The sequence below is a fragment of the Haliotis rufescens genome, unplaced genomic scaffold (genome assembly GCF_023055435.1).
Source record: "Haliotis rufescens isolate VD_foot unplaced genomic scaffold, xgHalRufe1.0.p SCAF_2, whole genome shotgun sequence".
Lineage (NCBI taxonomy): Eukaryota > Metazoa > Mollusca > Gastropoda > Lepetellida > Haliotidae > Haliotis > Haliotis rufescens.
Window position 1 is genome coordinate 42,705,276 of NW_025963890.1, and position 20,518 is coordinate 42,725,793.

General features: G+C 42.8%; 1 protein-coding gene across 3 annotated transcripts in view; it reads left to right on the forward strand.

Annotated features, from left to right (window-relative positions):
- LOC124149402 (nuclear pore complex protein Nup153-like) overlaps positions 1 to 13,474 on the forward strand; it is a 48,482-nt gene extending 35,008 nt beyond the window's left edge. For all 3 annotated transcript variants that reach the window (XM_046520949.2, XM_046520951.2, XM_046520950.2), the window contains 6 exons: positions 2,860 to 3,117; positions 4,505 to 4,651; positions 4,914 to 5,336; positions 6,106 to 6,188; positions 6,874 to 7,031; positions 8,709 to 13,474. In XM_046520949.2, the coding sequence (XP_046376905.2) occupies positions 2,860 to 3,117; positions 4,505 to 4,651; positions 4,914 to 5,336; positions 6,106 to 6,188; positions 6,874 to 7,031; positions 8,709 to 8,766 (1,127 nt within the window). In that variant the 3' untranslated portion in view covers positions 8,767 to 13,474. The remainder of the gene's footprint in view (positions 1 to 2,859; positions 3,118 to 4,504; positions 4,652 to 4,913; positions 5,337 to 6,105; positions 6,189 to 6,873; positions 7,032 to 8,708) is intronic.
- The last annotated feature ends 7,044 nt before the right edge of the window (positions 13,475 to 20,518 follow it).

Sequence of the window (20,518 nt, forward strand, 5' to 3'; positions counted from 1 at the left end):
ATATGTTGTTAGTAAATAATACTTGGACAAGTAACCACAGACAAGACTTTCACTCTCAGCTTAGGGCTGGCTAAATTGGTGTCCGTTCAAACCCCAAGGTAGGTGCTAGTTGTTGTTCAGATATCAACCACTGGACTTGATTTAGCCATATAAGAAAAATGCAACCTTTTATTTATGTTATTTATGTAAAACCAAATTTGGGTCCAACTTACCGAACAGTCTTTGAACACACTCCATAGGTCTAAGCTTTATTTACCATATTACATCACTAATCGCTGTGTTGTATGTAATTCATGACACATGACATAGTCCTCAGAGATCTGATATTGTACTAACTGAGACTTGCTTATGCATCTGATTCAACTTCGATAAATTTATGGGACCAGGGTGCAACCTGGTTTTGTCTGGTGTGACCAACTTTTCATTTTCATGTCAACATGCACCATGTACAACTTTAAACAAGTTTGGCCTGTGAAGATCCGGGTAGAGAATAGGCCTTTGGCAACCCATGCTTGCCGTAAAAGTCGACTGTTTGCCGTAAGAGGCGACTCACAGGATCGGGTGGTCAGGCTCGCTGACTTGGTTGATGCACGTCATCGTATCCCAATTGTGTAGATCGATGCTCATGATGTCAATCACTGGATTGTCTGGTCCAGACTGGATTATTTACAAACCCGCCGTCATTCAGCTGGAATTTTGCTGAGTGAGGACAAAACAGTTCCCTAAGTTTTAAGAATAATTGAGTATTGAGGATGATCTGAATAAGTAGACTGGAGCCTGGAATACATTTCTGTCAACAAAAACATCAATTGGGATGTTAAATAAAATACAGCTAATAATAGGAAGTTTTGAAAGATGCCTTGAGATATACTTTGACCAAAATTGACAGTTTAAAGTGTTAGTTTATAAAAAGTTAAACATATTAGTTTATTCTTGCTGTAATCAGCTCTTTTGAATTTTGTCCAGTAGATGATGATATTGTCTGACACCTCGTATGAGATAAAGTGATTTCATTGCACAAAATTCTGATACTGGATTAATAAATCATATTAATTTGGGGAATTTGGTTATGTGAGGTCACATGTGTCAGATGTTGGTTGTGTGGTTGGTATGAGGCAGGCATATGTTATATGTTACATGCATTCTATACAATTTTTGGTCAGGGAAGTACTCAGAGGCAACCTAGAGTTCATTTTCGGGCAGACAGGCGACTCACAGGATCGGGTGGTCAGGCTCGCCGACTTGGTTGATGCACGTCATCGTATCCCAATTGTGTAGATCGATGTTCATGATGTCAATCACTGGATTGTCTGGTCCAGACTGGATTATTTACAGACCACTGTCATTCAGCTGAAATATTGCTGAGTGCAGACAGAACAGTTCCCTAACTTTTAAGAATAATTGAGTATTGAGGATGATCTGAATAAGTAGACTGGAGCCTGGAATACATTTCCATCAACAAAAACATCAATTGGGATGTTAAATAAAATACAGCTAAAAATAGTAGAAAGTTTTGAAAGATGTCTTGAGATATACTTTGACCAAAATTGACAGTTTAAAGTGTTTGTATATCATGGTATATAAAAAATTAAACATATTAGTTTATTCTTGCTGAAGTCAGCTCTTTTGAATTTTGTCCAGTAGATGATGATATTGTCTGACACCTCGTATGAGATAAAGTGATTTCATTGCACAAAATTCTGATACTGGATTAATTAATCATATTAATTTGGGGAATTTGGTTATGTGAGGTCACATGTGTCACATGTGGGTTGTGTGGTTGGTATGAGTCAGGCATATGTTATATGTTACATGCATTCTGTGCAATATTTGGTCAGGGAAGTTCTCAGAGGCAACCTTGAGTTCATTTTCGGGCAGACAGGCGACTCACAGGATTGGGTGGTCAGGCTCGCTGACTTGGTTGATGCACGTCATCGTATCCCAATTGTGTAGATCGATGTTCATGATGTCAATCACTGGATTGTCTGGTCCAGACTCTATTAATTACAGACTGCCGTCAAATAGCTGGAATATTGAGTGCGGCTTTAAACAACAAACATAAGACAAGTTTCTGAAGTCGAGCCCTTGGTAATTGTGATTAAATTATTTTGACTCGTGTCTTATAATAAGAGTTGAGGGTATGAAATTCTAATTTGATTGAATGAATGTTTGGGGAGTCCCTAAATTATTGTACAAGAAGAAAACTGGTAGGATCCAAGCCTTCCCTTCTTACACTGCATAACAGGTGTTAAAGAGTTATTGATACTCTTCTTTGAGATTGTGTGTACACTGACAGTTCAGTTGATGATTGCTTACTTTGAGGGATAGGCTTCTGCTAAACTCTATTATTTTGTCTTCTGACTGAAGGAAATGGAAACTCCCTGTGCTATGTTCCTGAAGAACAGAAAACATCTCAGCCAAACACACCCCTCCCACATGCAGGCACATCGGAACCACATGACCAAATCCAAAACCATCTGACTTGCATAGCTACAGATAAGCAGCATATTTGCGTAAAATACACCCACCCAGCCCAAATATTCAAAACCCAATTACTTTCAATAAACTTAATCACGCATACTCAAATGTACAAAAACAGCTCGCGTAAATACCAAATATGGGCTTTTTCAGCATGCGTACAAAGGAGCTCTTATTTTCGCCCCAACAAGAGTTGGTTGTGTGGTTTCCAGTGCATCTACAAGTTGGAGGGGTGTGTTTGGGTGAGATGTTTCCGTCTCTGGGAACACAGCACAGGAAGTTTCCACTTCCTTTTGGGAATAAGAAAGATAACCAATTAGTATTAGTCAGGATAAGCATAAATGATGGTTTTAACCTAAAAATAAATTCATTTCTATACAGGCATTATGTCCAGTGGGTTTTCCTTCGGACAAGACAAGACCGACAGTAAGGCTGTGTTTGGCACCATGCCAGCTACCACTACGGAAGCCAGCAAGCCTGTTGCTGCAACCAACAACTCCCTGTTCGCATTCGGTCAACCAGTCGCCGGCGGCAACACAGACAACAACAAACCTCTGGGAGTGGGTGGGGGATTCCCCTTCACTGCCAACACAGACACATCAACAGCAGCAGCTGCCCCGAAGCGAGGACGGGATGAGGGTGAGGAGGACCTTCATGGAAGGGAAAGGATAGAAAATGACTAGTTATTAGAATAAATACTCTGATTTCATGAGCATTTTGGACCCGTGAAGATCCGGGTAGAATAGGTCTTCAGCAACCAATGCTTGCCATAAAAAGCGACTATGCTTGTCGTAAGAGGCGACTAACGGGATCGGGTGGTCAGGCTCGCTGACTTGGTTGATGCATGTTATCGAACCTCATTGCGTGGATCGATGTTCATGATGTCAGTCACTGGATTGTCTGGTCCAGACAAGATTATTTACAGACCTTGGTCATATAGGTGGAATATTGCTTAGTGCGGTGTTAAACAACAAACAATAACAACATGGGCATTTTGTTAGTTTTCCCCAACTATACAGTTATGTTTGGTTGTCTTGAGTCTTTATATCTGCCTGTAATACTGATATTTTTTAACTTATCCTGCATGAGAAAAGTGGTGCTGATCTGTGACGTCACCCCTTCCATGGTCACATTGGAGCTGTGTGATAGAGTTAACCACTCAGCTAGTTGAAACAACTTCTTCAGCAAGACCTCACACAGCTCTTTCTCACTGTCAAGAACAAGCAGTAAATGCTAGTAGTGGGACGATACATTGATGCATCGGTGGATCGCTATTTTTTCCTTCTCGATACAAGTATCAATCACAGTCGCACACTAAGGACAAAATATCGATTCTGACCTTAAATGTTTGCTTTAATAACTGTTCCACTAAACACTGATCAGTAGTGCAAGTTAATGGTGAAAACATACATATCTTCATTTGTTGTGCCATACTTGACACTGCCAACTGTAAATCATCAGTGGGCCAGGTATTTGGCCATCCTCTCTATGAAAAAGATGGCTTACGCACCACAGATAAGAGCACAAGCAAGTTTTGTGATACGAATCTGATCGCACAGTTGGTGTCGTCCCAGCCCTAGTAGAGGCATTAAAGAGAAATGCAGTATACAAATGTAAAGAATATCTGGGATTTTACTAGTTTCTTTATACTTAATTCATATAGCTGGAAATAATATCACTTTATCAGTTTTATTATCTCCCCTTGCTGTCTTGAACTTGACCTCCTGGCTTGTTTCAGGACCTTGGGATCAGAAAAACCACATGCTTTAGCTCTTGATCTGCACAGAACTGTTAGCTTCTTCTGTCTGATATAGGGGTGGTCGGGTAGCCTAGTGGTTAAAGCATTCGCTCGTCACGCCGAAGACCAAGGTTCGATTCCCGACATGGGTACAATGTGTGAAGCCCATTTCTGGTGTACCCCGCCGTGATATTGCTGGAATATTGCTAAAAGTGGTGTAAAACCATCCTCACTCACTCTCAGATATATCTGTTGAATGTCAATCATCACAGAGAATCCTTGTTGCAGAGTCAGGAGCACCTGCAGCCAAGAAGTCCTTCTCGTTCGGGCAGTCCACAAACTCTACCTCAACAGGTGGCTTCAACTTTGGTGCATCGGCATCTGTGACATCTGCAAGTGGCGTCTTCAACTTTGGTGTCAACTCCACCAGCAGCGGTGAGTGACCGGAGTACACTCTCTTTGTTGTCCTGTAGCGGTGTAGATACTTGTCATCTGTAGATTTTTCTCCTACATGAAGTTGACACGCTGTGATGTTACTATGATTCTGTGTTAATCCCTACTCATTCACTTCCAAAACTTTCATAGTTGTTCATTTTGTGTCACTGTCAGATTTGTTGACTTGGCGTTTAAGATACAGTTAGAAAATTGTCATCAGCAATGACATATTTCCCCTCCTGTATGTCTGCCTTCATTACAGCATCGACTGCGGCAGGGACGACGACTTCAACCCCATCATTCTCATTCGGAGCTGCCCAGCCAGCACCTACTGCAAGCACACCTTTCCAGTTCTCCGCTCAAACAGCATCCTCCGGAACCAACTCAGTATTCCAGTTCGGGAACAGCTCCGCTGGATCACAGACAGGGTTTGCATTCGGTTCCTCCGCCCCAGCAACAACTACGGCACCGTTTGGCACCACCAACACCCTTCCTCAGCCAGCGTTCGGCAACACCGCCAACAGCACCCCTCAGACCGGAGCCCAGGGCGGGGGGATGTTCAGCAACTCCACGTCGGTGTTTGGAGCCAACAACAGTGCCACACCAGTGCCTGCGTTTGGAGCTGCAGATCAGAATGCCAACTCAGGAGGCTTCTCATTCAAGATGGCAGGCCCAAACAACCAAAGTAAGCAGTTTGCGCCAATAACAAAAACTAGCCTGAACTCCTTTTTCAGTAGGACCGCCTCCCTGGTCTAATGGTATAGCGTCCGCCCGGAGAGCGGAAGGTCCGGGGTTCGATCCCCGACAGCGTCATACCAAAAGACGTTAAAAGATGGTACTTGTTACCCTGTGTGGCGCTCGGCATTAAGGGGCCAAAATAAGGACTGGTCGGCTCAGAGTCAGTATACTGTGTCTGAGTGGAGTATTCATGTTAAACTGCGGCATGGTATCTCAGTGTGCTAGCACTATAAATCGGCATTAGTCCGGACTAGTACAAGCCGCCACACACACACATACACATGCATGCACGTTGCTATATAAGTGCAATAATCTTGGACGCGACGTTAAACCCCATTTCACCTCACCTCACCTTTTTCAGTAGATAACTTTTGATTGGTGATGGTGAAGTCAAGAATTTTTTTGTTCTGAGATTTCTCAGTGTTATCAAACTAGCATTCAACTAAGACAATTTGAGTCTCCTAAAGATGTGCCGATGCACTTCTTGAGCATGTTGAGTAGGATATATTAAGTCAGAGGATAACTTTAAAATATGTGAGGACGGAAAACGTTCATAAAATGTTTGTTTTGATATTAATTTTTTCAGTTGCTCTAAGTGTGAATTGAACATTTCCCTTTCCTCAGTTGTGGGAGAAAGTTGATTCTTTGATATTGGAATGTTTCTGTGAAGGAACTCCTTGTGAAACATGTCCTTCAATACCGTGTGTCTCTTGCAGGTTCCAGCACTCTCAACTCTCAACCCAGCTTCAACTTCGGGGGAGCAGGAAGTGGAGGAGTGTTCCAGTTCACCGCTAAAGGGGTATGTACTCAGGGGAGTAGAGGGGGTATATATTATACTAGGGTATGGATTGAGTGGGAGATAATAGGGTGGTTATGTAGACAGAATGGAGAGTTACGATAGTACTATTGGTTTGGATCAACGAATTCTGATACTTGTGGTCCAAGGCAAAGCAAATGGCTGTTAAGTTATGCCCCTTTGCTGACAATATTATAGTTGTTGGTTATGATGCTGTGGTAAAACAACAGTGATAATGTTCAAAGTTGTGTCAAGCAACTGCACTACTGAGTTGCTGTGGGGTCTGTACCTACTTTGTCACATGTAGGTCTTAATGATGTGACAGCCTCCGTGGTCTAGTGGTAGAGCGTCCACCTGGAGAGCGGAAGGTCCGGGGTTCGATCCCTGGCTGCGTCATACCAAAAGACGTTAAAAGATGGTACTTGTTGTTACCCTGTCTGACGCTCGGCCTTAAGGGGCTAAAACAAGGACTGGTCGGCTCGGAGTCAGTATACTGTGTCTGAGTGGGGTATTCATGTTAAACTGCGGCATGGTATCTCAGTGAGCTACCGCTATAAATTGGCATCAGTCGGACTAGTACAAGCAACCACACACACACGTACATGCACGTCGCTATATAAGTGCAATAATCTTGGACGCGACGTTAAACCTCACCTCACCCCCTCTTCATGATGTGTCACTGTTGCAGAATGAGACTTCAGCCGGTGCACCAGCCCAGGGATCCACGTCATCAGGGTTTTCCTTCGGTAGTACCCAGCAGCCCCAGCCGGCAGCCCCTGCCCCAACCTTCAACTCCACCAACGCCATGAGCTTCACAGGCGGCAACACTCCCAGCTTCACCATCGGGTACGGATCCCCCAAACAATACTCTGTTGACCCAGGTTTGAATGAGGTCCTCACACTTCATTGCCAGTCGTAATAGGCGACTATGAATACCCCAATAAAATGTGTAGACCCAGGTTTAAATAAGTCCTTAGCACTCCATTGCTGGTCATAATAGGTGTCTATGAATCCCCCAATACAAAACTGTAGGGAGTATGTTAGGATAAGACTGTAGCACACCATTGACGGTCAAAATAGGCGTCTATGAAACTAACAATACAAAACTGTAGGGAGTATGTTAGGATAAGACTGTAGCACACCATTGAAGGTCAAAATAGGCGTCTATGAAACTAACAATACAAAACTGTAGGGAGTATGTTAGAATAAGACCATAACACGCCATTGACGGTCAAAATAGGCGTCTATGAATCTCCCAATACAAAACTGTAGGGAGTATGTTAGGATAAGACTGTAGCACGCCATTGAAGGTCAAAATAGGCTTCAACGAATTCCAAATGAAGAGAGCACGCACATTAATAATCTTTGTCTGTAGGTACGTGGGGGCAATAATTTGTTGTAAGGCAAGATGTTTGGTAGTGAGGCACGCAGTGGTTATCTTCAGACATTTGGATGTCCAAAACATTCACAAAATCAGAAAGTGGAACCAGATCATGAGCATGTGGCCATTCACAAATATTCCCGAAGCATGTTGCGTTAACTGAATATAACCATCCAGTTTCCACCCTTGCCGAACTAGGCTGGAATTCCTTGGCTTGATCGTAATGCCACCAGTGGCTATCACAAGTGATGTCCCTTCTATGTCCCTCCTATTGACCAATCAGATTCCACCTCTCATATTACTTGCATTTGCTTCAAACAAAAACGCGGTGATAATCAAGATCTATATTGTAATAAGACGGCTAAGTGCATCAAATCTCTTGAACACCTTAATAAAAAACATGAAAAGATTTGCAAAATATCTGTCTATTCCCATTTGATGGTATACATGCTTTGCAAATCCTTCGGACGACTGGAATCTGCACGTTGAAATCAATGTTTACGAACCTGATGTCTCATTCGTTTCGTGATTTTGATTGGACTGTGCATAGACTTGTTAGTCCAGCCAAAGTGTAACTCCGGAATACCAGCCTAGTTTAGCAAGGGTGGAAACTGGACCTTTATGGAAAATTTAACGCCCTTGCCTTGGGAAGATGCCATTCACCAATCTTCAGCTGCAATGTAGAATGATTGTGGCTCATTCAAGTTCACTGAAAAATGTACAAGTGTGATGTATTTGTGAAGTGACTTTATTTCAATAATTTAATTACCTTAAACTCGACACATCAGTTACATAGTACTTGTCACAGGGCCGGCCAGGTATTCTAGTGGTTAAAGCATTCACTCTTCACCCTGAAGACCGGGTTCAATTCCCTACATGGGTACAATTAGTTAACCCTATTTTTGGTCTCCGCCCGCCGTGATATCGCTGGAATATTGCTAAAAGCGGTGTAAAACCATACATACTCACTCACTCGTCACAACCAGGGTCATTAAGCTCCTCCCTCCCTCTTCCTCTCTTGTCTCTTTCTCTCTTTTTAAAATGGCTGGTACATCAATAATAGGAATTGTATCTACTACGATCCTCCCACACCCCTGCCTTAAGTATCTTATTTCTCATACATACATTAACATTCTTTTCAGGAGCACTCCAGATACGGGGAGAAAAATCAAACGTGCAGTACGGAAAATCAGGAAATAAAATGGACATGGCTGTACAATTTCACATTTATTGTAAGCACTTTCCAAGCTTATGAGGAAATGAGTGGATTAGCGTCTGAAGGATCAGCCAAATAAAAAAACCATGTCAAGACATTGACACCCGAAAAATAGGCATTACCTCTCCTTGGAAAGGAAGAGAGGGAGGGTGGAATTAATCATTCACACGACTTGTGTGTCCGGAAACCTTCCGGGACAGGGAAGAAATTCAATAATGAAGATTGATCAAGTGAACAGAATGAATGTTGGAGGTACAAAAGATCGTCATGAAGATACATTCAAGATGGAGAGTATTATTGTTTGTTTTTCACTATTTATTTGGACCATGCAGAATCTTGGAGAAGACCACTTGCATAATGCAGATCTTGTTGTATCTATACCCAAAACGTGTCTACCATGGAGAAAACTTGAAAACATTGGGGCATTATCAGGCAATTAATTGTCTCCTTTTTATGTACAAACACATTAAGTTGACTCGCTGCAAATTTCCATGTGTTAAATCATGTTGGCTTTGAGACAGTGGAGACAGCAGTGGCTTGCCTTTCATGTGTACTCTTCAGGACATTGATAATCCATAAACAAATGCCCCAGATTCAATTAGACGGTTTATAATGCCTGGAAACTCTGCTAAAAGGTCTTTCACCCATCAGGTTATTTAATTATCTTGGCATTGATGGGGTAGGAGCCGTGGCATCAAGAGCTTCAGCATTGAAAAAGAAGAGGACTTCGAGCCATGTCAATGTGCAATTTTGCCTTCATTTTGAGTAGCCAGTTCACACACTTTTTGATCCTGAAATGAACTCGTATTAATCTGGTCAGTGATTCAAGGTAGTTTGTTGTTGAAAAGCCATTTGACATGATCATCTGTGTCAGATTTGGAATTATTTGTGAATCAACAAAACTTTTGACCTGGCCCAGTGCCTTTTTGAAAGAGAATAGTGAGAGACAGAAGTCGCGGAGAGATGAACCATTCGTTTTCTGATGTATTACTGCAGTTTTACCCCTATCACAGGTGTGAATTGTGTATCGTGTATGTGGTTGTCCTGTATTGTGTCTCTTTGGAACTTAAAGAACATGAGGTTTGATCCATTGATTCCATAAATAAAGAGTCTTCCGGTTATGTAAATTTGAAAAAAAGTGGTCCGAAATCATCAGGAATGATTGTCATTTGATGGATGATTTCCCGATGCGGTTTTATCCCAGAAACACTGCTGATGGTTTGGTTGAGTTGCAAGCAGTGTAGTCATTGGTCAGTTTGACCAAGCTTCATCAAGATGGGTTTACTGTTCCATATCTATGTAGATCAAGGGAAACCAAGGTTGTTTGGTGATCACAATGTTAGTGCCATATCAGGTTGTCAGACCGTTTTGCCAGAGTGAAGAATTGGGAGGTATAACACGTTAGTCATTTGACACTTTGATTTTATACAAGTAACAAAATGTTTCAGAGATGAAAAAAAAAGAACAAAGGCATTTTCATAACTAAGCTTAGGTTTCTCAGGGTTTTTTTTAGCTTTTGGCAAGTAATTCACTCATCGAATGTTTTGATTTAAGTTTAATAATATTGTCACAGGATAATAAAAAAATCAGGAAATGGTTTGAAAATAGGGCTGTTATTTTTGAATACCTTGACTGTGTCTTGGTGCCTTGCCAATGATTATGTCCATTGCTAGGATGTAACAGTGTTTAACAAAGTACTTATAAAATAACATGGTGTAGTCTGCTGTATGGTGATAATGCAGATTTGGACACATGCTCTTTTATTGTATTCTTGGGATCATCTAAAATGCCAAGTTGAAAATCTAACAATCTTTTAAAGTGTTGACAGATGTGAAGAATTGATACTGTATTTGTCCACAGAGATGGTATCGTGGTATTGCCCAGCATCACAGCACATCATTCCTATCACTGGATTGTCTGGTCCAGACTCGGTTGTTTACAGACCGCCGTCAAATAGCTAGAATATTGCGGAGTGCGGCGTTGAACAACAATCAATAATCCAATGTTGATGAGGTCCTGTACACACTCGTCACTCCTGAACGTTTTGGTGGACTGGTGAAGGGACAAATATATGTCATTAAATTACTGTTAAATATCAATGTTTGTCAAAAGGGTTCTATTTGTAATGGGTGTTTATTATCAGAAATGGGCAAGCACATCAAGTAATATATGTTAAAATTTCATTTGGGGTATACACTGAAGAAGTAATACAAGATCGTGTTTAATGAATGATCTTTTTTTTTGTAAGATATCGGTGATGCTGGGAGGCTGTGGGGAAGATGTGGTGATGATCATTGAGTTAGTGTTATTGGTGTGTCTTTGTATGTGTATGAGGTGCACAAATGTTAAACATTGTTATGTGTTATGTCGTGGTAGTGAGCTTGACCCTCCATATAGCCCTCCAAGCCCTGTTAATTACTAAAGTGTTATTATTGGGTGCTACTCTCATCAAGTAAGCAGTGTGGAGATAGGGTTGTATATCGGTTGTTATCACTCCTTTCTCTCGTATCAGACAGGGTATGTATTCATAGTGTTGGAACAAACAAGATTCTATTTTTGTATTGGTTTGGAGGTTTTGAGCTGATTGTCCTTTTACACATTTGATTAGAAGATATACATCAGTGTTCTGTCTACCCACTCTATGGATACACTTTGGGCATTCAGCATCCGAATCTAGTTATTAGATATGTTCCAATATGCAATTGTTTGGTTTGTCTCCAAGACTGCCATAAGACAGAACAGTCATTTGAGAAGATCAATAGAGTTGGAAGACGGCAAGAACCGTTTGGTTGGATTCTCTAAATTAGCATTTCTTTCATGCAAAGCGTAGATATTAATATATGTAACTAGATATTAGTTTGGTGTAGCTCTGAACTTAACACTTTATCATTGGACCATATCTCTGAAAGAAACCTTTAATGGAACATTTGGGTAAAGATTCAGAGAAATCTGGCAAGCAGCAGGAAATGATGGTATCTTCAGAGTTTGTCCAAACCGTTGGTTCCGTTCCAGGATGTAATTCTCAGGTCCTAGGTCTGGTAATGTAGATCAAAATGGACTGTATTGACAGGATCTCTCGGGGCTTGTTTATTGTAAAGCTGTAGATTTTATTCCTCAGGTTTGCCTGAGCAGAGGTGTTGCTGGAGATGCCTCGAGACCCTTCTCAGTGCATTAGGAAGACTTACTTGATGATAAGAGCACTACCAAATTCTAGTCCTGTCGGTCACTGGCAGCCAGTGAGGGTCCAGGTCATTACACATCTACAATATTTTGTACATCTTGTAAATTTCAAATTTTTATTATCGATTGAACTTGGGAGCATGAAGACTATTTCAGGTGAATGAATATCTTGTTTGTTATTTGGAAGTGTACATTTTCCATGCAGGAATGAAGTGTTTTATAAAAGAAGTTTCACAAAAAGTCCATTAATATTAACCTCAATCTGATTGTGATCATGGTCTCAAATTGTCCACTTGGGATGATACTGTACATAGAAATTTCTGTTGTATGTCCACACTCAGTTTGCTTCTCATTGTATATACTCCATAGTAAAGCTCCTATGATTTGGTAAGCTTTCATTGAATTTCGTAAGCAGGTGCTCAACAAGATTGTAATTCACAATTTTTCCATTTTCATTGATCATACGATATTGTACAGTGTAGTTCAACTTGTATGAAGGGCTTGCACCAGGCCATCTATCACCAATGAGTAAGGCAGGGAATTAGACAAGGGTTGATGACTCACCGAATTGTTTTGTTAGTACTTTTCATTCCATATTTTGCCACGTATGACAATCCAATGTGCCAAATAATCTGAATTTAGATTATTTTATCTTCAGAACCAAAAAACAAATTCAGTTGCATCAATATTTCAGTATGCATGTGTTTGATGTAAACAAAATGTACATAGATATACTGCCATATTAAGGAAGAGATACTGGGAAATACTATTCGTAACTGAATAATTTGATTGGTATTATACTTACTACAGCGTGTTAATGGCTCCTACTGCATGATATATCAGTTTAATCAATATCGCCAATAAGTTTGCACATTTAAGAAAAGCTACATTTTTATACAAATATGTTTCTATGTCAAACATTTCTGTTTTATCCCAGTGTACTTCTAGCCAATAATTCTTGTCACTTAATGATACAAGCCTGGTTCGAGTTCTCTGCCAATTTGTGATGTCTTTGCTTTTGTTGGTGTAAATATAAGAAAATCGAAGGACAACTATCAAACAGAGACTGAACAAACTGTGATACCGTTTTTTTTTCTGTTTAATTTTTTTTTGTGGCTCACAATGCTAGCAGTCTCGGCAGAATTTCACAGACTCGAAGCCCTCGTGTATTAAGCTGGGCAAGGAGTAGAATCGTGTGGCTACATTAGCCATATACATAGGGAAATTCATTGGGAGAAGACCTGTTTCTCCTCGAAAAATCAAATGTAAATTTGTTATACATAAATTGTTGACTTTGGGCAAGATAGGAGTGTGAAAGGATGACTTTGAAATTTGCGAGAGAAAGAGATTGTTTCTGAAAAATATTCTATTTGTGAGAAAGTTGAACATTGAACGAAAAGTGCTGTGAAATTCTGCATTTGTAAATATCTCCATAACGGTGAATGGTGTATGAGTTAATTTGGTATATGCATTTGTCACGCGGAAATAAATCTTGAGTTGACCCCTTGAAAATAAGGACTTTTGTTTTGACTATTAGTACAGAGAAGACAACTGATGTGACATGACATCAGCAAAACAAACCAGAACAGGAGCGTCAACACATCCAGCTGAATGACATGTCGTCAACACAACCAGCAGAGGGGCGGTCAGGTAGTCTAGTGGTTAAAGCGTTTGCTCGTCACGCAAATGACCCTGTTCAATTCCTGACATGGGTACAATGTGTGAAGCCCATTTCTGGTGTCCCCCGCTGTGATATTGTTGGAATATTGCTTATAAAGTGGCGTAAAACTCGCTCTCTCACTCACTCACTCACTCACTCACTCACTCACTCACTCACTCACTCACATCCAGCAGAACAAGGGCGGTCGGGTAGCCTAGTGGTTAAAGCGTTCGCTCGTCACGCTGAAGACCCGGGTTCCATTCCCGACATGGGTACAATGTGTGAAGCCCATTTCTGGTGTCCCCCGCCGTGATATTGCTGGAATATTGCTAAAAGCGGCGTAAAAACCATACTCAGTCAGTCAGTCAGTCCAGCAGAACAATATGTCAAAAACGCAACCAGCAGAATGACGTCTTCAACACATACTACTAAACATTGTCTTCGAAACAACACAACCTGGTGAATGACATGTCATCAACACATCTTTTTGAGAACCATGTCTGCACAATCCAAACCTGCTGAACCCCATGTTACCATATGTCATCCACACATCTGGGATTCAAACCTATGATCATTTGAATTAGACATGACCAAGTATCATACCCAGGTCAGATTTGGGATTGAGTCCAGGAGCAGGAAGCTCACTTTTGGCTAAGGGATGCAACTCTGCACAGTAAATTCAATACTCACTTCATAATACCAAGGGGGCATGGGTGGCCCAGTCGTCTAAGGCGCCACGATTCGCTGTGCACAGTTGCATCCCTTGGGCACGCCAGAAACCTATGATTGTGAGTTCGAATCCCGGTTCGCCCCGATTATGTTTCTAGGTTTGTCAGCACTGTACCAGTGCTCGTGGGTTTCACCAAATTGGTAAACGTCTGAGACCTGCATCACTTTGGGCTTTCTTCCCACATTAAGCTGACACACCATGATATAACTGGAATACTGTTAAAAGCGGCGTTAAACCCAACTCACTCACTCACTCACTCACTCACTCACTCATAATACCAATGGACTACTGGAGCAGAATGCAAATCAGTGTCTTGAGAAATAAGACCAGCTAAGATCCGAAGTTGTGTTGACATGCTCAGCCAGATGTGTTGTGTTGATGAAATGGGGCTTAGCAGGAGGTGATGTGAGCGACATGTCATCAACGCAACCTGCTGAGCGACACTCCATCAACACAACTTGGTAAGCGACATGTCATCAATACATCCTGCTGTGCGACATGTCAACACATCTTAGTAAGCGACATGTCATCAACACAACTTGGTGAGCGCATTGTCATCAACACATCCTGCTGAGCGACATGTCATCAACACATCCTGCTGAGCGACATGTCATCAACACATCTTGGTGAGCAACATGTCATCAACATATCCTGCTGAGCGACATGTCATCAACACATCCTGCTGAGCAACACATCAACATATCTTGAGTGACATGTCATCAACATATCCTGCTGAGCGACATGTCATCAACACACCGTACTGAGTGACTTGTCATCAACACATCTTGGTGAGCGAAATGTCATCAACACATTCTGCTGAGCGACATGTCATCAACAGATCTTGGTGTGCGACATGTCATCAACACATCCTGCTGAGCGACATGTCATCAACACATTCTGCTGAGCGACATGTCATCAACAGATCTTGGTGAGCGACATGTCATCAACACATCCTGCTGAGCGACATGTCATCAACACATTCTGCTGAATGACATGTCATCAACAGATTTTGGTGAGCGACATGTCATCAACACATCCTGCTGAGTGACCTGTCATCAAAACATCTTGGTGAGCAACATGTCATCAACACATTCTGCTGAGCGACATGTCATCAACAGATCTTGTTGAGCGACATGTCATCAACACATCCTGCTGAGCGACATGTCAACAACACATTCTGCTGAGCGACATGTCATCAACAGATCTTGGTGAGCGACATGTCATCAACACATCCTGCTGAGTGACCTGTCATCAAAACATCTTGGTGAGCAACATGTCATCAACACATTCTGCTGAGCGACATGTCATCAAAACATCTTGGTGAGCAACATGTCATCAACACATCCTGCTGAGCGACATGTCATCAACAGATCTTGTTGAGCGACATTTCATCAACACATCCTGCTGAGCGACATGTCATCAACACATCCTGCTGAGCGACATGTCATCAACACATTCTGCTGAGCGACATGTCATCAACAGATCTTGGTGAGCGACATATCATCAACTCATCTCTGTGAGCGACATATCATCAACACATCTTGGTGAGCGACATGCTTTGTTTGTTTGTTTTGTTTGTTAGTTGTTTAACGCTGCACTCAGCAATATACCAGCGTAAGAGGCAACTAACGGGATCGGGTGGTCAGGCTCGTTGACTTGGTTGATGCATGTATGTCATCGTATCCCAGGTGCGTGGATCGATGCTCATGATGTCAATCATCTGGTCCAGACTCGATTATTTACAGACAGCCGTCATATAGCTGGAATATTGCTAAGTGCGGCGTTAAACAAACAAACAAACAACATTCACTATTGTACCTGTGGGGATTCCTGGAAAGACTAAAGGTGCCCAGCAACTTATGATTGAAGTTCCGACTCCAGGATCGGGTGGTCAGGCTCGGTGACATCTTTGATTTGATGTCATCGTATCCAATTGCATGTATCGATACTCGTGATGTCATTTGAGACTCGATTATTTATAGACTGCCGTCATATAGCTGGAATTACAGAAAAACACAAATCATTCTCTAATGAGTACTTCTATGTCTACTCAAAGTTTGCGGAGGATAATTTTCAAAGGTATAATACGTCAAATTGTGTGCATCTATTGAAATAACCAAAGACAATATTGTGTGATGTTATGTTAAATGAAAAAAAACCATCCGTTGTTATGTGCCATACAATGCCAACAAAGAACAAATAATCAGTCCGAGAACCCGTCAAAATGAGAGTATCTGACTAAAACTGAAACGCCAAAAAATTACGAAAACAATTTCATTGTGAAAATAAAACTCTCCGTAGCGCGTATGTGACCCACGTGCGGCGATCACAGCCTGGCACCGTCGTCTCCTGTCCCCAATAAGTGTCTGGATGGTTGCCAAGGAAAGATTGATCCGCTCTTCAGTAAGAGCATTGCCGAGTTCCTGTAGAGTTCCCGGAAGGACAGGGTGTCGTGAGAGGGCAATCTGAAGCTCGTTCCACGCGTGTCCGATAGGATAGGGTTGCGGTCTGGTGACCGGTTGGCCACTCCGTGCGGATAATGGTCTCCTGCTCAACGACCCTCACGATGAGGTCGTGCGTTATCGTCGATGAGGGTGAAGTGTGGTCCGATTGCACCAGTATACGGTCTCCCATACACATCCAGAATGCCATCCCCGTTGTCACACCTGTCATCGTGCCCTACTGTAGGAGGGGGCACGGGTGGCCCAGTTGTCTAAGGCGCCGCGATTCGCTGTGCACAGTTGCGTCCCTTGGGCACGCCAGAAACCTATGATTGTGGGTTTGAATCCCGGTTCGCCCCGATTATGTTTCTAGGGTTGTCAGCACCATACCCGTGCTCGTGGGTTTCACCGAAGTGGTAAACGTCTGAGACCTGCATCACTTCGGGCTTTCCTCCCATATTAAGCTGACACGCCTTGATATAACTGGAATACTGTTAAAAGCGGCGTTAAACCCAACTCACTCACTCACTCACTACTGTAGAACATGGAGATCACTTCTTCCATCTCTACCGATCCCACCCCAAATCATGATTGAACACCCTCCATAGCGGTCATGTTAGGCTACGTTGGAATCTAGGGTTGTCCTTCAAAGCTGCCGGGCGTTATCTGAGCTACCATTACAGAGTGATCAGTCGATCGTGGGGAACACATAGTCAAACCGATGCTTCCACGGTCAGGACAACCTCCTGTGACGTATTAGCGGGAAAATTGCAGCAATGATCAGTCCCAACTTTCTCATGGAAAGATGTTCCTAGTGAAAACACTTATATTAAAATATTTACCCTCGAGAAAAATAGAAGACGAACAATTTCACTATATTCAGGATATTTCAAGATATTCTTTGACATTTGTGCCTCTGATCTCCTGTGAAATGCCCACAGGGAATCGTTAAACATTGCAAGACACCCAGATTTGATACCTCAATATCCCGTTTCTACGAGAATGCATGAGTGGCATGATGCACGTGCATGTCACGGTGAGTTACGTCACCGTCAAACAAGAACCGCCACGTCCATTCGACGTCATAATCATCATTGCCATTAGTGTTGACACGTTATAATTCATTATCTGTGGAGTATTGACTCTTCCCTGGTGTATACATTTCGTGCCAAAGCGAGCTCTGCTATCTATGCCCAAGCTACCATCTTTGCTAGCGAATAAAGCACTGAATATTTGCTAGTATAAAATACATTGTCACTCACACTCGGTCAGCTGGCTCATGCAGCTTCGTGAAGACCTGGTATGTTCGTTTTTTTGGCTCATGTTATCGAAAATTTACGATTTTAACTCACTTCCGAGGATCCCAAGGGCAGACAGAAGACTCGTATCCACTGAACGAGAGCTGGTCATCCCATGCTGTAATGTCGTAGAGACGACGTGGAAGGACTCATCTATCCTCTTCAAAGGCCGTGCTGTCTCCGTAGCCGAGATGTCACACACAGCACAACGTTTGATAGACACAGTTAATAAACACTGAATGTGACTTGAGGGCTTGGAGATATTTCGGTGAAATCGATTTCTCTTAGCTTTATTTAGAGTTAGAAATTAACAGAAGAATATCGCAAAAGGAATATTGAGAAACGAGAAATACGTATATACACCTCATCAAAAGTATCGCGCCACCAAATGTGAAGTGTATTTGCGAGTTCATTTGCAATGTAGAGATTTTTAATGGTACATTGTGTGTTGACACTTCACCATACTGTAGAATGGTAGCCACCTTAACTGCAACACCTCGTGGGTGCGTTTATACGAGTCTAAGGGGTCTCATTAGAGTCATTCATGTTTGATGACAGAAAGTTCATGCGTTGTTTCTGACAGTAATTTTGAATGAAAGTTCTTCCAATTTGAGTGAGTGAGTAAGTATGGTTTTACGCCGCTTTTAGCAATATTCCAGCAATATCACGGCGGGGGACACCGTCTTCAAATTTGAAAGTGGAACGATTGTAACTGAAATGCCAAAGCGTACTATCCCAGAAAATTAAAGACAGCAAAATCATTCGTGAGTGAGTGAGTTGGGTTTAACGCCGCTTTTAACAGTATTCCAGTTATATCGCGGCGTGTCAGCTTAATTTGGGAGGAAAGCCCGAAGTGATGCAGGTCACAGACGTTTACCACTTTGGTGCTGACAAACCTAGAAACATAATCGGGACAAACCGGGATTCGAACCCACAATCATAGGTTTCTGGCGTGTCCAAGGGACGCAACTCTGCACAGTGAATCGCGGCGCCTTAGACGACTGGGCCACCCGTGCCCCCCATTGCCATTCGTCAAACAGGCATGTCATGTCGGGCTACCGCGATGAGAGAGAGAGAGAGAGTGAGTATGGTTTTACGCCACTTTTAGCAAAATTCCAGCAATATCACGGCGGGGGACACCAGAAATGGGCTTCACACATTGTACCCATGTCGGGAATCGAGCCCGGGTCTTCGGCGTGACGACCATACGCTTAAGGTTACCCGACCGCCCCGCTACCGTGATGAACATTAATCATACTGTAATCAGTCGACTCATCAGAAAACACACATGTGAGTGACGTGACGAGATCAGGACGTCCACGGAAGACCAGTGCCGGACAGGCCAGGCAAAACGGCTTCCAACTTTAACTGGCGGCACGGGTGGCCCAGTCGTCTAAGGCGCCGCGATTCGCTGTGCAGAGTTGCGTCCCTTGGGCACGCCAGAAACCTATGATTGTGGGTTCGAATCCCGGTTCGCCCCAATTATGTTTCTAGGTTTGTCAGCACCATACCCGTGCTCGTGGGTTTCACCGAAGTGATAAACGTCTGGGACCTGCATCACTTGGGGCTTTCCTCCCACATTAAGCTGACACGCCGCGATATAACTGGAATAATGTTAAAAGCGGCGTTAAACCCAACTCACTCACTCACTCCAACTTTAACTTGCACTGTTCTTCGCCACCACAGGCATACCCACAACACAGTGTCCCTTTGCAACATCAGGCGTCAGCTGAATGCAGCAGGATTAAGGGCCAGAAGACCAATAAGACGCCTACTCCTCTCACCCTAATACACGCGGACCGTTTAGCCTGGTGTCAGGCTCGGGCTAGTCGGAAGTTGAGTGAGTGAGCGTTGGCTTTAACGCCGCTTTTAACAGTATTCCAGTTATATCGCGGCGTGTCAGCTTAATGTTGGAGGAAAGCCTTAGGTCTTAGACGTTTACCACTTCGGTGAAACCCACGAGCACGGGTATGGTGCTGACAAACCTAGAAACATAATCGGAGCAAACCGGGACTCGAACCCACAATCATAGGTTTCTGGCGTTCCCAAGGGACACAACTCTGCACAGCGAATCGCGGCGCCTTAGACGACTGGGTCACCCGTGCCCTACCTGGAACTTGAGGTCATTGAGGACTCGTGGCTGGAGTCGAAGAGGAACATCTTGTCCTGAGCACAACATCGTGGAAACAGTAGCATGTGGTGGGGGCTCAGTGATGGTACATGGGGATGCTCGTTCTTTGATTGTACATTTGATTTGGTGAGGTGAGGTGAGGGTTTAGCGTCGCGTCCAAGATTATTGCACTTATATAGCGACGTGCATGCACGTGTATGTGTGTGCCTGCTTGTACTAGTCCGGACTGATGCCGATTTATAGTGCTAGCACACTGAGATACCATGCCGCAGTTTAACATGAATACCCCACTCAGA